The 19,026-nt window shown below is 39.0% G+C and overlaps 1 protein-coding gene across 1 annotated transcript; it reads left to right on the top strand.

Annotated features, from left to right (window-relative positions):
- Positions 1 to 11,933: 11,933 nt before the first annotated feature.
- Positions 11,934 to 15,751, top strand: MAFB (MAF bZIP transcription factor B). Its single transcript, XM_056549570.1, has one exon. The coding sequence runs from the start codon at positions 12,266 to 12,268 to the stop codon at positions 13,217 to 13,219; it is 954 nt and encodes a 317-aa protein (XP_056405545.1). The 5' UTR covers positions 11,934 to 12,265; the 3' UTR covers positions 13,220 to 15,751.
- Positions 15,752 to 19,026: the final 3,275 nt, after the last annotated feature.

Genomic DNA, 19,026 nt, shown 5'->3' with positions numbered 1-19,026 from the left:
ATACATGTGCAGTATAGGGCTGTATTATACATGTACAGTATAGGGCTGTATTATACATGTGCAGTATAGGGCTGTATTATTAATGTGCAGTATAGGACTGTATTATACATGTGCAGTATGGGACTGTATTATACATGTACAGTATAGGGCTGTATTATACATGTACAGTATAGGGCTGTATTATACATGTGCAGTATAGGGCTGTATTATTAATGTGCAGTATAGGACTGTATTATACATGTGCAGTATGGGACTGTATTATACATGTGCAGTATAGGGCTGTATTATTAATGTGCAGTATAGGACTGTATTATACATGTACAGTATGGGACTGTATTATACATGTGCAGTATGGGACTGTATTATACATGTGCAGTATGGGACTGTATTATACATGTGCAGTATGGGACTGTTTTATACATGTGCAGTATGGGACTGTATTATACATGTGCAGTATAGGGCTGTATTATACATGTGCAGTATAGGGCTGTATTATACATGTGCAGTATAGGACTGTATTATACATGTACAGTATGGGGCTGTATTATACATGTACAGTATGGGACTGTATTATACATGTGCAGTATAGGACTGTATTATACATGTGCAGTATAGGACTGTATTATAAATGTGCAGTATAGGACTGTATTATACATGTACAGTATGGGACTGTATTATACATGTGCAGTATAGGACTGTATTATACATGTGCAGTATGGGACTGTATTATACATGTGCAGTATAGGGCTGTATTATACATGTGCAGTATAGGGCTGTATTATTAATGTGCAGTATGGGACTGTATTATACATGTGCAGTATGGGACTGTATTATACATGTGCAGTATAGGGCTGTATTATTAATGTGCAGTATAGGACTGTATTATACATGTACAGTATGGGACTGTATTATACATGTGCAGTATAGGACTGTATTATACATGTGCAGTATGGGACTGTATTATACATGTGCAGTATGGGACTGTATTATACATGTGCAGTATGGGACTGTATTATACATGTGCAGTATAGGGCTGTATTATACATGTGCAGTATAGGGCTGTATTATTAATGTGCAGTATAGGACTGTATTATACATGTACAGTATGGGACTGTATTATACATGTGCAGTATAGGACTGTATTATACATGTGCAGTATGGGACTGTATTATACATGTGCAGTATGGGACTGTATTATACATGTGCAGTATAGGGCTGTATTATACATGTGCAGTATAGGGCTGTATTATTAATGTGCAGTATGGGACTGTATTATACATGTACAGTATGGGACTGTATTATACATGTGCAGTATGGGACTGTATTATACATGTGCAGTATGGGACTGTATTATACATGTGCAGTATGGGACTGTATTATACATGTGCAGTATAGGACTGTATTATACATGTGCAGTATGGGACTGTATTATACATGTGCAGTATAGGACTGTATTATACGTGTGCAGTATAGGACTGTATTATACATGTGTTGTATGGGGCTGTATTATACATGTGCAGTATGGGGCTGTATTATACATGTGCAGTATGGGGCTGTATTATTAATGTGCAGTATGGGACTGTATTATACATGTACAGTATGGGACTGTATTATACATGTACAGTATAGGACTGTATTATACATGTGCAGTATGGAGCTGTATTATACATGTGCAGTATGGGGCTGTATTATACATGTACAGTATGGGGCTGTATTATACATGTGCAGTATCGGGCTGTATTATACATGTTCAGTATAGGACTGTATTATACATGTGCAGTATAGGGCTGTATTATACATGTACAGTATGGGACTGTATTATACATGTGCAGTATAGGGCTGTATTATACATGTACAGTATGGGACTGTATTATACATGTGCAGTATGGGACTGTATTATACATGTGCAGTATAGGACTGTATTATACATGTGCAGTATGGGGCTGTATTATACATGTGCAGTATGGGACTGTATTATACATGTGCAGTATAGGACTGTATTATACATGTGCAGTATAGGACTGTATTATACATGTGCAGTATGGGGCTGTATTATACATGTGCAGTATGGGGCTGTATTATACATGTGCAGTATGGGGCTGTATTATTAATGTGCAGTATGGGACTGTATTATACATGTACAGTATGGGACTGTATTATACATGTACAGTATAGGACTGTATTATACATGTGCGGTATGGGGCTGTATTATACATGTGCGGTATAGGGCTGTATTATTAGTGTGCAGTATAGGACTGTATTATACATGTACAGTATGGGACTGTATTATACATGTGCAGTATAGGACTGTATTATACATGTGCAGTATGGGGCTGTATTATACATGTGCAGTATGGGGCTGTATTATACATGTACAGTATGGGGCTGTATTATACATGTGCAGTATGGGACTGTATTATACATGTGCAGTATAGGACTGTATTATACATGTGCAGTATAGGACTGTATTATACATGTGCAGTATAGGGCTGTATTATACATGTGCAGTATAGGACTGTATTATACATGTGCAGTATAGGACTGTATTATACATGTACAGTATGGGGCTGTATTATACATGTGCAGTATGGGGCTGTATTATACATGTGCAGTATGGGGCTGTATTATACATTTGCAGTATAGGACTGTATTATACATTTGCAGTATAGGACTGTATTATACATGTGCAGTATAGGACTGTATTATACATGTGCAGTATGGGGCTGTATTATACATGTGCAGTATGGGGCTGTATTATACATGTACAGTATGGGGCTGTATTATTAATGTGCAGTATAGGACTGTATTATACATGTGCAGTATGGGGCTGTATTATACATGTACAGTATGGGACTGTATTATACATGTACAGTATGGGGCTGTATTATACATGTGCAGTATGGGGCTGTATTATACATGTGCAGTATGGGGCTGTATTATACATGTGCAGTATGGGGCTGTATTATACATGTGCAGTATGGGGCTGTATTATACATGTACAGTATGGGGCTGTATTATACATGTGCAGTATAGGGCTGTATTATACATGTGCAGTATGGGGCTGTATTATACTTGTGCAGTATAGGGCTGTATTATACATGTGCAGTATAGGGCTGTATTATACATGTGCAGTATGGGGCTGAATTATACATGTGCAGTATGGGGCTGTATTATACATGTACAGTATGGGGCTGTATTATACATGTGCAGTATGGGGCTGTATTATACATGTGCAGTATAGGACTGTATTATACATGTGCAGTATAGGACTGTATTATACATGTGCAGTATAGGGCTGTATTATACATGTACAGTATGGGACTGTATTATACATGTGCAGTATAGGGCTGTATTATACATGTACAGTATGGGGCTGTATTATACATGTGCAGTATAGGGCTGTATTATACATGTACAGTATGGGACTGTATTATACATGTGCAGTATAGGGCTGTATTATACATGTGCAGTATAGGGGCTGTATTATACATGTGCAGTATAGGGCTGTATTATACATGTACAGTATAGGGCTGTATTATACATGTGCAGTATAGGACTGTATTATACATGTACAGTATGGGGCTGTATTATACATGTGCAGTATGGGGCTGTATTATACATGTGCAGTATGGGGCTGTATTATACATGTGCAGTATGGGGCTGTATTATACATGTGCAGTATGGGGCTGTATTATACATGTACAGTATGGGGCTGTATTATACATGTGCAGTATAGGGCTGTATTATACATGTGCAGTATGGGGCTGTATTATACTTGTGCAGTATAGGGCTGTATTATACATGTGCAGTATAGGGCTGTATTATACATGTGCAGTATGGGGCTGAATTATACATGTGCAGTATGGGGCTGTATTATACATGTACAGTATGGGGCTGTATTATACATGTGCAGTATCGGGCTGTATTATACATGTGAAGTATAGGACTGTATTATACATGTGCAGTATAGGACTGTATTATACATGTGCAGTATAGGGCTGTATTATACATGTACAGTATGGGACTGTATTATACATGTGCAGTATAGGGCTGTATTATACATGTACAGTATGGGGCTGTATTATACATGTGCAGTATGGGACTGTATTATACATGTGCAGTATAGGGCTGTATTATACATGTACAGTATGGGACTGTATTATACATGTGCAGTATGGGACTGTATTATACATGTACAGTATGGGACTGTATTATACATGTGCAGTATAGGGCTGTATTATACATATACAGTATAGGACTGTATTATACATGTGCAGTATGGGACTGTATTATACATGTACAGTATAGGGCTGTATTATACATGTACAGTATGGGACTGTATTATACATGTGCAGTATGGGACTGTATTATACATGTACAGTATGGGACTGTATTATACATGTGCAGTATAGGGCTGTATTATACATGTACAGTATGGGACTGTATTATACATGTGCAGTATAGGGCTGTATTATACATGTACAGTATGGGACTGTATTATACATGTGCAGTATGGGACTGTATTATACCTGTACAGTATGGGACTGTATTATACATGTACAGTATGGGGCTGTATTATACATGTGCAGTATGGGGCTGTATTATACATGTGCAGTATGGGGCTGTATTATACATGTGCAGTATGGGACTGTATTATACATGTGCAGTATGGGACTGTATTATACATGTGCAGTATGGGGCTGTATTATACATGTGCAGTATGGGACTGTATTATACATGTGCAGTATAGGACTGTATTATACATGTGCAGTATGGGGCTGTATAATACATGTACAGTATGGGACTGTATTATACATGTGCAGTATAGGGCTGTATTATACATGTGCAGTATAGGACTGTATTATACATGTGCAGTATGGGACTGTATTATACATGTGCAGTATGGGGCTGTATTATACATGTACAGTATGGGACTGTATTATACATGTGAAGTATAGGACTGTATTATACATGTGCAGTATGGGGCTGTATTATACATGTGCAGTATGGGGCTGTATTATACATGTGCAGTATGGGACTGTATTATACATGTGCAGTATAGGGCTGTATTATACATGTGCAGTATGGGGCTGTATTATACATGTGCAGTATGGGGCTGTATTATACATGTACAGTATGGGGCTGTATTATACATGTGCAGTATGGGGCTGTATTATACATGTGCAGTATAGGACTGTATTATACATGTGCAGTATAGGACTGTATTATACATGTGCAGTATGGGGCTGTATTATACATGTACAGTATGGGGCTGTATTATACATGTGCAGTATGGGGCTGTATTATACATGTGCAGTATGGGGCTGTATTATACATGTGCAGTATGGGGCTGTATTATACATGTGCAGTATAGGACTGTTTTATACATGTGCAGTATGGGGCTGTATTATACATGTACAGTATAGGACTGTATTATACATGTGCAGTATGGAGCTGTATTATACATGTGCAGTATAGGACTGTATTATACATGTGCAGTATGGGGCTGTATTATACATGTGCAGTATAGGACTGTATTATACATGTACAGTATAGGACTGTATTATACATGAGCAGTATAGGACTGTATTATACATGCGCAGTATGGGGCTGTATTATACATGCACAGTATGGGGCTGTATTATACATGTACAGTATGGGGCTGTATTATACATGTGCAGTATAGGACTGTATTATACATGTGCAGTATGGAGCTGTATTATACATGAGCAGTATGGGGCTGTATTATACATGTGCAGTATAGGACTGTATTATACATGTACAGTATGGGGCTGTATTATACATGTACAGTATGGGGCTGTATTATACATGTGCAGTATAGGACTGTATTATACATGTGCAGTATGGAGCTGTATTATACATGAGCAGTATGGGGCTGTATTATACATGTGCAGTATAGGACTGTATTATACATGTGCAGTATGGGGCTGTATTATACATGTGCAGTATGGGGCTGTATTATACATGTGCAGTATAGGACTGTATTATACATGTACAGTATGGGACTGTATTATACATGTGCAGTATGGGGCTGTATTATACATGTGCAGTATGGGACTGTATTATACATGTGCAGTATAGGACTGTATTATACATGTGCAGTATAGGGCTGTATTATACATGTGCAGTATAGGACTGTATTATACATGTGCAGTATGGGGCTGTATTATACATGTGCAGTATGGGGCTGTATTATACATGTGCAGTATAGGACTGTATTATACATGTACAGTATAGGACTGTATTATACATGTGCAGTATGGAGCTGTATTATACATGTGCAGTAGGGGGCTGTATTATACATGTGCAGTAGGGGGCTGTATTATACATGTGCAGTATGGGGGCTGTATTATACATGTGCAGTATGGGGCTGTATTATACATGTGCAGTATAGGGCTGTATTATACATGTGCAGTATAGGACTGTATTATACATGTGCAGTATAGGACTGTATTATACATGTGCAGTATGGGGCTGTATTATACATGTGCAGTAGGGGGCTGTATTATACATGTGCAGTAGGGGGCTGTATTATACATGTGCAGTAGGGGGCTGTATTATACATGTGCAGTAGGGGGCTGTATTATACTTGTGCAGTATAGGGCTGTATTATACATGTGCAGTATAGGACTGTATTATACATGTGCAGTATAGGACTGTATTATACATGTGCAGTATGGGGCTGTATTATACATGTACAGTATGGGGCTGTATTATACATGTGCAGTATAGGACTGTATTATACATGTGCAGTATAGGACTGTATTATACTTGTGCAGTATAGGGCTGTATTATACATGTGCAGTATAGGACTGTATTATACATGTGTAGTATGGGGCTGTATTATACATGTGCAGTATAGGACTGTATTATACATGTGTAGTATGGGGCTGTATTATACATGTGCAGTATAGGACTGTATTATACATGTGCAGTATAGGGCTGTAGTATACATGTGCAGTATAGGGCTGTATTATACATGTGCAGTATAGGACTGTATTATACATGTGCAGTATAGGACTGTATTATACATGTGCAGTATAGGGCTGTATTATACATGTGCAGTATAGGACTGTATTATACATGTGCAGTATAGGACTGTATTATACATGTGCAGTATGGGACTGTATTATACATGTGCAGTATAGGAATGTATTATACATGTGCAGTATGACTCTGTATTATACATGTGCAGTATGACTCTGTATTATACATGTGCAGTATGGGGCTGTATTATACATGTGCAGTATAGGAATGTATTATACATGTGCAGTATGACTCTGTATTATACATGTGCAGTATGACTCTGTATTATACATGTGCAGTATGGGGCTGTATTATACATGTGCAGTATAGGACTGTATTATACATGTGCAGTATAGGGCTGTATTATACATATGCAGTATAGGACTGTAGTATACATGTGCAGTAGGACTCTGTAGTATACATGTGCAGTATGGAGCTGTATTATACATGTGCAGTATAGAGCTGTATTATACATGTGCAGTATGGAGCTGTATTATACATGTGCAGTATGACTCTGTATTATACATGTGCAGTATGGAGCTGTATCATACATGTGCAGTATGACTCTGTATTATACATGTGCAGTATAGGGCTGTAGTATACATGTGCAGTATAGGACTGCAGTATACATGTGCAGTATAGGACTGTATTATACATGTGCAGTATAGGGCTGTATTATACATGTGCAGTATGACTCTGTAGTATACATGTGCAGTATAGGACTGTATTATACATGTGCAGTATGACTCTGTATTATACATGTGCAGTATGGGACTGTATTATACATGTGCAGTATAGGGCTGTATTATACATGTGCAGTATGACTCTGTAGTATACATGTGCAGTATAGGACTGTATTATACATGTGCAGTATGACTCTGTATTATACATGTGCAGTATGGGACTGTATTATACATGTGCAGTATGGGGCTGTATTATACATGTGCAGTATAGGGCTGTATTATACATGTGCAGTATAGGACTGTATTATACATGTGCAGTATAGGACTGTATTATAAATGTGCAGTATAGGGCTGTATTATACATGTGCAGTATAGGACTGTATTATACATGTGCAGTATGACTCTGTATTATACATGTGCAGTATAGGACTGTATTATACATGTGCAGTATGACTCTGTATTATACATGTGCAGTATGGGACTGTATTATACATGTGCAGTATAGGACTGTATTATACATGTGCAGTATGGAGCTGTATTATACATGTGCAGTATAGGAATGTATTATACATGTGCAGTATGGAGCTGTATTATACATGTGCAGTATGACTCTGTATTATACATGTGCAGTATGGGGCTGTATTATACATGTGCAGTATAGGACTGTATTATACATGTGCAGCATAGGGCTGTATTATACATATGCAGTATAGGACTGTAGTATACATGTGCAGTAGGACTCTGTAGTATACATGTGCAGTAGGACTCTGTAGTATACATGTGCAGTATGGAGCTGTATTATACATGTGCAGTATGACTCTGTATTATACATGTGCAGTATGGAGCTGTATTATACATGTGCAGTATGACTCTGTATTATACATGTGCAGTATAGGGCTGTAGTATACATGTGCAGTATAGGACTGTAGTATACATGTGCAGTATAGGACTGTATTATACATGTGCAGTATAGGACTGTATTATAAATGTGCAGTATGACTCTGTATTATACATGTGCAGTATAGGACTGTAGTATACATGTTCAGTATAGGACTGTATTATACATGTGCAGTATAGGGCTGTATTATACATGTGCAATATGACTCTGTAGTATACATGTGCAGTATAGGACTGTATTATACATGTGCAGTATGACTCTGTATTATACATGTGCAGTATGGGACTGTATTATACATGTGTAGTATGGGGCTGTATTATACATGTGCAGTATAGGACTGTATTATACATGTGCAGTAGGACTCTGTAGTATACATGTGCAGTATGGAGCTGTATTATACATGTGCAGTATGACTCTGTATTATACATGTGCAGTATGGAGCTGTATTATACATGTGCAGTATAGGGCTGTAGTATACATGTGCAGTATAGGACTGTAGTATACATGTGCAGTATAGGACTGTATTATACATGTGCAGTATAGGACTGTATTATAAATGTGCAGTATGACTCTGTATTATACATGTGCAGTATAGGACTGTATTATACATGTGCAGTATAGGACTGTATTATAAATGTGCAGTATGACTCTGTATTATACATGTGCAGTATGGGGCTGTATTATACATGTGCAGTATGGGGCTGTATTATACATGTGCAGTATAGGACTGTATTATACATGTGCAGTATAGGACTGTATTATACATGTGCAGTATGGAGCTGTATTATACATGTGCAGTATGACTCTGTATTATACATGTGCAGTATGGGACTGTATTATACATGTGCAGTATGGGGCTGTATTATACATGTGCAGTATAGGGCTGTATTATACATGTGCAATATGACTCTGTAGTATACATGTGCAGTATAGGACTGTATTATACATGTGCAGTATGGGACTGTATTATACATGTGCAGTATGGGACTGTATTATACATGTGTAGTATGGGGCTGTATTATACATGTGCAGTATAGGGCTGTATTATACATGTGCAGTATGGGGGCTGTATTATACATGTGCAGTATGACTCTGTAGTATACATGTGCAGTATAGGGCTGTAGTATACATGTGCAGTATGACTCTGTATTATACATGTGCAGTATGACTCTGTATTATACATGTGCAGTATGGAGCTGTATTATACATGTGCAGTATAGGACTGCAGTATACATGTGCAGTATGACTCTGTAGTATACATGTGCAGTATGACTCTGTATTATACATGTGCAGTATAGGACTGTATTATACATGTACAGTATGGGGCTGTATTATACATGTGCAGTATAGGGCTGTAGTATACATGTGCAGTATAGGGCTGTATTATACATGTACAGTATAGGACTGTATTATACATGTGCAGTATAGGACTGTAGTATACATGTGCAGTATGACTCTGTAGTATACATGTGCAATATAGGGCTGTATTATACATGTGCAGTATGGAGCTGTATTATACATGTGCAGTATGGGACTGTAGTATACATGTGCAGTATAGGACTGTATTATACATATGCAGTATAGGACTGTAGTATACATGTGCAGTATGACTCTGTATTATACATGTGCAGTATAGGACTGTAGTATACATGTGCAGTATGGGACTAGTATACATGTGCAGTATGACTCTGTATTATACATGTGCAGTATGACTCTGTATTATACATGTGCAGTATGACTCTGTATTATACATGTACAGTATAGGACTGTATTATACATGTGCAGTATGACTGTATTATACATGTGCAGTATTGGGCTGTATTATACATGTGCAGTATAGGGCTGTATTATACATGTACAGTATAGGACTGTATTATACATGTACAGTATAGGGCTGTATTATACATGTGCAGTATGACTCTGTAGTATACATGTGCAGTATAGGGCTGTATTATACATGTACAGTATAGGGCTGTATTATACATGTACAGTATAGGGCTGTAGTATACATGTGCAGTATAGGGCTGTATTATACATGTACAGTATAGGACTGTATTATACATGTGCAGTATAGGACTGTATTATACATGTGCAGTATAGGGCTGTATTATACATGTGCAGTATGGAGCTGTATTATACATGTGCAGTATGGGACTGTAGTATACATGTGCAGTATAGGACTGTATTATACATATGCAGTATAGGACTGTAGTATACATGTGCAGTATGACTCTGTATTATACATGTGCAGTATAGGACTGTAGTATACATGTGCAGTATGGGACTAGTATACATGTGCAGTATGACTCTGTATTATACATGTGCAGTATGACTCTGTATTATACATGTACAGTATAGGACTGTATTATACATGTGCAGTATGACTGTATTATACATGTGCAGTATTGGGCTGTATTATACATGTGCAGTATAGGGCTGTATTATACATGTACAGTATAGGACTGTATTATACATGTACAGTATAGGGCTGTATTATACATGTGCAGTATGACTCTGTAGTATACATGTGCAGTATAGGGCTGTATTATACATGTACAGTATGACTCTGTATTATACATGTACAGTATAGGACTGTATTATACATGTACAGTATAGGACTGTATTATACATGTGCAGTATAGGGGCTGTATTATACATGTACAGTATAGGGCTGTATTATACATGTACAGTATAGGGCTGTATTATACATGTACAGTATAGGACTGTAGTATACATGTGCAGTATGACTCTGTAGTATACATGTGCAGTATGACTCTGTATTATACATGTGCAGTATGACTCTGTATTATACATGTACAGTATAGGGCTGTATTATACATGTGCAGTATAGGGCTGTATTATACATGTACAGTATAGGACTGTATTATACATGTACAGTATAGGACTGTATTATACATGTGCAGTATGACTCTGTATTATACATGTACAGTATAGGACTGTATTATACATGTGCAGTATGGGGCTGTATTATACATGTGCAGTATAGGGCTGTATTATACATGTGCAGTATAGGGCTGTATTATACATGTGCAGTATAGGGCTGTATTATACATGTGCAGTATGACTCTGTAGTATACATGTGCAGTAGGACTCTGTATTACAGTAGAACACTGTGGGAATACTTGCAGAGTACTTCTGCCTTGGAGGACCCCGATGCTGTGGATTGCCTGGTCTTGTTCTGGCAGTGTCTTGTCAGCTGACTACTCCTCTCTCTGTCACTGTTCACATTACCCTCCCTCTCTGCCCCTTTCATGCTAATGTGGCCATTCCCTCTGCAGACATTGGGCAGCCCAGGCAGGAGTCCTCCTCCTCCACTCGTGATGCTGCTGTGGGCTTATAAGAAGAAGACTTGCACAGAGCAGCACAGATGATCTCCACAGCCCGCCGCACCTCTCTGCACTCGGAAAAGTTCCCTACGATCGCAGTGCAAGCTGCTGGACTACTCCAAGGCGGCCATCCCTGAGACAGAGGGGAGGGGAGTGGGACTGTGCCAAGGCTCCAGCCAGACCAGGAGGAGGAGGAGGAGGAGAAGCAGCTCCTTACACTGGAGGACTCCTTGGGTGTGCGGCTGAGGCACACTCAGGGTGCAGAGCTGGAGTGAAGCGACCGGATAAGTATGGCAGGAGAGCTGTCCATTGCACCAGAATTGCCAACCAGTCCACTTGCCATGGAGTACGTCAATGACTTTGATTTGATGAAGTTTGATGTCAAGAAAGAACCACTTGGCGGCCGACCAGATCGCACGATCCGCCAGTGCAATCGTTTGCAGCCAGCAGGCTCGGTGTCCTCCACTCCTATAAGCACTCCTTGCAGCTCGGTGCCATCCTCACCAAGTTTCAGCCCAACAGAGCAGAAGACTCACCTGGAGGACCTGTACTGGATGGCCAACACTTACCAGCAGGTCCAACCAGAGGCATTGAGCCTGACCCCTGAAGACGCTGTGGAAGCTCTAATAGGGCCCCATCAGATGCCCCCTCAGCTGCAGGGCTTTGATGGCTTCAGAGGACACCACCACCACCACCCCCATCACAACCACCACCACCAAAACCATCACCAGTACCAGGGCATCCCTCATGAAGAGCTGGCACATCCCCACCAGCACCCACACCATCACCACCACCACCACCACCAGGCTTCTCCAACCCCATCCAACTCTTCCACCTCCTCCCAGCAGCTGCAGAACAGCCATCCCCAGCACCACCAGTCCAACAACCAAGTAGAAGACAGGTTCTCCGATGACCAACTGGTCTCCATGTCTGTCCGGGAGCTCAACAGGCACCTGAGGGGCTTCACCAAGGATGATGTTATTCGCCTAAAACAGAAGAGAAGAACCCTGAAAAACAGGGGGTACGCCCAGTCCTGCAGGTACAAGAGGGTGCAGCAGAAGCACCACCTGGAGAACGAGAAGACCCAACTCATCCAGCAGGTGGAGCAGCTGAAACTGGAGGTCAATCGCCTGGTGAGAGAAAGAGATGCCTACAAGATGAAGTGTGAGAAGCTGACCAACACCAACTTCAGGGAGACCGGCTCCACCAGTGATAACCCATCTTCTCCAGAGTTCTTCATGTGAGTCTTGTGGGACATGTCCATCCAGAACTGTAGACGGAGGACAAGGGGGGGCTTCAGTGACTCTCCAACTTTTTGTAGGCTTTTAGGGCAGTGTTTCCCAACCAGGGGGCCTCCATCTATTGCAAAACTACAACTTCCAGCATGCCCGGACAGCCGAAGGCTGTCCGGGCGTGCTGGAAGTCGTAGTTTTGCAATAGCTAGAGGTTCACAGTTTGCAGGGTGGTCAGGGGAGTTGTATAACTCTGCATCGAATGATTGAATTGTTGGAGGCATACTGGTTGGGAAACACTGCTTTAGGGGAAGCGAGGAGAACTGGAGACCAACCTGATGGATGTTGTTGTGTCGGGGAGGCCGGGAGGGACACCACCTCGATTTTCGGGGGTCTTGTTTTATCCGAAAATGGCCACAGGACTGTGTCGGACAATAGCACTGCCACTTGGGATCAACAAAGTACAAACAAACTTTACCTACAGAACTTTTCTCATCATCTTAAGACAACTGAACCTGAACAGGTGGGACATTCAGTGCACCCCTAACCCCCCAACCCTCCCCACCGCCCCTTCCCCCTCCATGGTTTTATTGCCTGCTTATATATATATATAAAAAAAAAAAAAAAAACCTGCATTAAAATTATTATTCCTGCATGCTGGACATGTACGGTAATACTTTCTATTTTGTATCATGACCTTGTTTAATCTGAGCATGCTTTTCCTCGGCTCACACAGACTTCCATTGCTTCTGTTGCTATAAACTATGTACTAGGTCTCCATTCTTTTAGGTCTTTTTTAGTTGAGCCCCCCCCCCCCCCCCCACTTAATCCTCCCTCCTGTAAATACGAAGCAATGTTCACCTATCTACATTTCACCCTCTTAGTCTAGGTAGCTTCCATTCAGTAGACAGCGTGGGCCTCTTTCTTTCATTGTGTTCATTGTTTTTCTTATTTTTAGTTTATTTTTTGTTGTTGTTGTTGTTAAAGTGGTACCATGGTGCATTGGCTCTTTGGTTGCGTCGCTATATTGTTACTATTCTGTTTTTTTTTTTTTTACATAGTCTATGTAGTTGTGATGGGTAGTGACAGCCGAGAAACGATATAGGAATACGATATATCTATATCTGTGCGGGTGTAGCAGAGCTGGACTGTTAACCGTTGTTGAGATAAAGTTTGGTATACACAGCTCTGCTTCACCTACATACATATTAATGATACAGTTCAGCTTCCCTATGGAGGATGGTGCTTTAAGTTATTATTTTTTTATTTTATTTTTTTTATTATTTTTTTTTATTTTTTTTTTCTTTCCCCTAGGAATATGGTCTGAACTCTATTATTCCCCCTTAACATAAAACACTGGCATGTGAGTAAAATTTTGGCTGACACCAGCATTGTGCGAAAACCGAAATAACCTACTCTCTGAGGACAATAGCGGGGGCTATATTGTGACAGCTTAAATGGTGACTTATATAGATACTAAATGCTTCCTATCAACTCTGCTATGTTCTGCGGCTTAGTCGCCTCTACACCAGCTTAGCCCAGTGATTCCCAACCAGGGTGCCTCCAGCTGTTGCAAAAACTACCACGGGCATGCTGGGAGTTGTAGTTTTGCAACAGCTGGAGGTTGACAGTTTGTAGCAGGGCGATCAGGGGAGTTGTATGACTCTGCATCTAATTATTGCATGCTGGGAGTTGTAGTTTGGCAACAGCTGGAGGTTGACAGTTTGTAGCAGGGCGATCAGGGGAGTTGTATGACTCTGCATCTAATTATTGCATGCTGGGAGTTGTAGTTTGGCAACAGCTGGAGGTTGACAGTTTGTAGCAGGGCGATCAGGGGAGTTGTATGACTCTGCATCTAATTATTGCATGCTGGGAGTTGTAGTTTGGCAACAGCTGGAGGTTGACAGTTTATGCAGGGCGATCAGGGGAGTTGTATAACTCCGCATCTAATTATTGCATGCTGGGAGTTGTAGTTTGGCAACAGCTGGAGGTTGACAGTTTATGCAGGGCGATCAGGGGAGTTGTATAACTCCGCATCTAATTATTGCATGCCGGGAGTTGTAGTTTTGCAACAGCTGGAGGCACCCTGGTTGGGAAACACTGATCTAGCCAAATCGATTGACTCCTTTCTTCTATCTATTGCTCAGTTTATTTATAAATATATATATATATATGTGTGTAGCAGTTATTTGCAGCCGGTCGCTGTGCGGTTTCATTAATTTTCTGCAGGTCAGTAAAAGTAAAGTGACGCTTTAGGATCACAGCGAACCAGATTAAGAAAAAAAATTTAAAAATTACATTTTTATATATATATATATATCTTTCTTTTTATTTTATTTTTTGGTTGTTTTTGTTCCTTTGGAATGTTTGCACTGCTGGTGCAGATGCATTTAAAAAAAGAAAATTTTGAATAATTTTTTTTTTTTTCTTTTTAGTTTTGTCTCTATATAAGTTAATGGTAGGAAACAGGATTCTATGGACAGCGTGATGCTTATGTTCTTACAATACCAAGGATTTCTGTCAATGCATCAGCAGCGGGGGAGGGGAGGATTGAGGGGGGGGGGGGTCTATGACTTTTTATTTTTTTTTTATTATTATTTCTTTAATTTTCGGATTCAACTGTGTTGAAATCGCGTCTCCAGCAAACAAAAATGTGTTTTCTTCTTCTTTTGGTGTCAGTTCTGGAGGGATACATTTCAAACCCTGCTTCTGATAAACCTGGTCTATTGTAGTTTTATTCAGACTGGTTTCTGTTTTTTTGTTATTGAAATTGTTTCCTATTTTGCTTATTAAAATCATTGAAATGGCGCATGTTACCCGGACTGGTCTTTCTTTGCTGTTTATTATTGATAGGTTTTTCCATGTTCAGGGATGCGGTAATAAGAAATACAACATATATGTATGTGCCCTGGTAAGATCCATGTCTGGAGCCTCAGCGCTACCTTTGGTAAGTGCACGCCGTGTACTTGGTGGAAGTTCAGGGTCCACTGTGCCATAAAGTAATTGGCTGGCCTTCGGACTGGATTTACACAATCATTGACACACGTCTCCTCACACACAACATGTACGCCTGGAAAATGTTGCGCTTTCCTTTATTCGTGGCACGTCGCACATTATGGCGCTTGTTAGGTATGTCCCTTTAAGTCATGCATGGAAAAAAAAAACCGTGTCATAAAGACGCATCATAAAATGCACATTAAACCCAATGATGGAATTCAGAGCCCCAAAAAGTGCTAGATCTTAGGGAAAATATCTATGTATCTCTATCTATCTATCTATCCATCTATCTCATATCTATCTATCTCATATCTATCTATCTCATATCTATCTCATATCTATCTATCTCATATCTATCTCATATCTATCTATCTATCTATCTATCTCATATCTATCTCATATCTATCTATCTCATATCTATCTATCTCATATCTATCTATCTCATATCTATCTATCTATCTCATATCTATCTATCTATCTATCTATCTATCTATCTCATATCTATCTATCTATCTCATATCTATCTATCTATCTATCTCATATCTATCTATCTATCTATCTATCTCATATCTATCTATCTATCTATCTATCTATCTATCTATCTATCTCATATCTATCTATCTATCTCATATCTATCTATCTATCTATCTATCTCATATCTATCTATCTCATATCTATCTATCTAATATCTATCTATCTATCTATCTCATATCTATCTATCTCATATCTATCTCATATCTATCTATCTAATATCTATCTATCTATCTATCTCATATCTATCTATCTCATATCTATCTATCTATCTCATATCTATCTGTCTATCTATCTATCTCATATCTATCTATCTATCTCATATCTATCTATCTATCTATCTATCTCATATCTATCTATCTATCTATCTATCTATCTCATATCTATCTATCTATCTATCTCATATCTATCTATCTATCTCATATCTATCTATCTATCTATCTCATATCTATCTATCTCATATCTATCTCATATCTATCTATCTATCTATCTCATATCTATCTATCTATCTATCTATCTCATATCTATCTATCTATCTCATATCTATCTATCTATCTATCTCATATCTATCTATCTCATATCTATCTCATATCTATCTATCTAATATATATCTATCTATCTATCTATCTCATATCTATCTATCTCATATCTATCTCATATCTATCTATCTAATATCTATCTATCTATCTATCTCATATCTATCTATCTCATATCTATCTATCTCATATCTATCTGTCTATCTATCTATCTCCTATCTATCTCATATCTATCTCTCTATCTCATATCTATCTATCTATTTATTTGTGTATTCATCCTTCTTTTTTCTATCTATCTATCCTCCATCCTTCTATTTGTCTTCTATCTATTGTACCTATCTATCTGTCTCATATCTATCTATCTCATATCTATCTATCTATCTATCTAATATCTATCTATCTGTCTATCTCATATCTATCTAATCTATCTCATATCTATCTATCTCATATCTATCTATCTCATATCTATCTATCTATCTATCTCATATCTATCTATCTATCTCATATCTATCTATCTATCTATCTCATATCCATCTATCTATCTATCTATCTATCTCATATCCATCTATCTATCTATATCTCATATCTATCTATCTCATATCTATCCCATATCTATCTATCTCATATCTATCTATCTCATATCTATCTATCTCATATCTATCTCATATCTATCTATCTCATATCTATCTATCTCATATCTATCTATCTATTTATCTATCTATCTCATATCTATCTCATATCTATCTATCTCATATCTATCTATCTATCTCATATCTATCTATCTCATATCTATCTCATATCTATCATATATTAGCAGGAAGAAAATAACATTCTTGGTATTACATATCTATATTCCAATACCCAGATAACATTTATACACTTGGTAATAGTGAACGTCCCATAGAATGTTCTACGTCTCCATAAGAAATTGGGATGCAAAAGTTTCAATGACAATCAAAATAACCTCATACATTCTTACAGACCCTCGGTCTATGATGTCACTAAGAATGGCGCACAGTTACCGTTCTCCGCTATCAGCTGTACACCATACGTGCCGTCCAGATTAAGTTCTGTTCACAAGCTGCGGAAATTTCTGCCAACCTGTCCCGTTTATTGAAAGGGGATTTTGCCGAAAATCCATGCACATTCTAACCGGTGCGATTTTCTACCATCGTCTCATTTATATACTAACTCTAGTGTTTCATAACCAGTGTGCCTCCAGCTGTTGCAAAACTACAACTCCCATAATGCCCGGACAGCCAACGGCTGTCCGGGCATGCTTTGAGTTGTAGTTTTGCAACAGCTGGAGGCTCCCTGGTTGGGAAACACTGAGATAGATAGAACATAGATCAGTGTTTCCTATGCAGAGTGCCTCCAGCTGTTGCAAAACTACAAATCCCAGCATTCCTGGACAGCCTTTGGCTGTCCGGGCATGCTGGGAGTTGTAGTTTTGCAACAGCTGGAGGTATCCTGGTTGGGAAACACCGAGATAGATAGAACATAGATCAGTGTTTCCTATCCAGGGTGCCTCCAGCTGTTGCAAAACTACAAATCCCAGCATTACGGGACAGACTTTGGCTGTCCGGGCATGCTGGGAGTTGTAGTTTTGCAACAGCTGGAGGCATCCTGGTTGGAAAACACTGAGATAGATAGAACATAGATCAGTGTTTCCTATGCAGAGTGCCTCCAGCTGTTGCAAAACTACAAATCCCAGCATTCCTGGACAGCCTTTGGCTGTCCGGGCATGCTGGGAGT

Source organism: Hyla sarda, chromosome 13 (assembly GCF_029499605.1).
Source record: "Hyla sarda isolate aHylSar1 chromosome 13, aHylSar1.hap1, whole genome shotgun sequence".
NCBI classification, from domain to species: Eukaryota; Metazoa; Chordata; class Amphibia; order Anura; family Hylidae; genus Hyla; species Hyla sarda.
The sequence above is the reverse complement of the archived record's forward strand: the minus strand, read 5'-3'. Positions and strand labels throughout refer to the sequence as shown.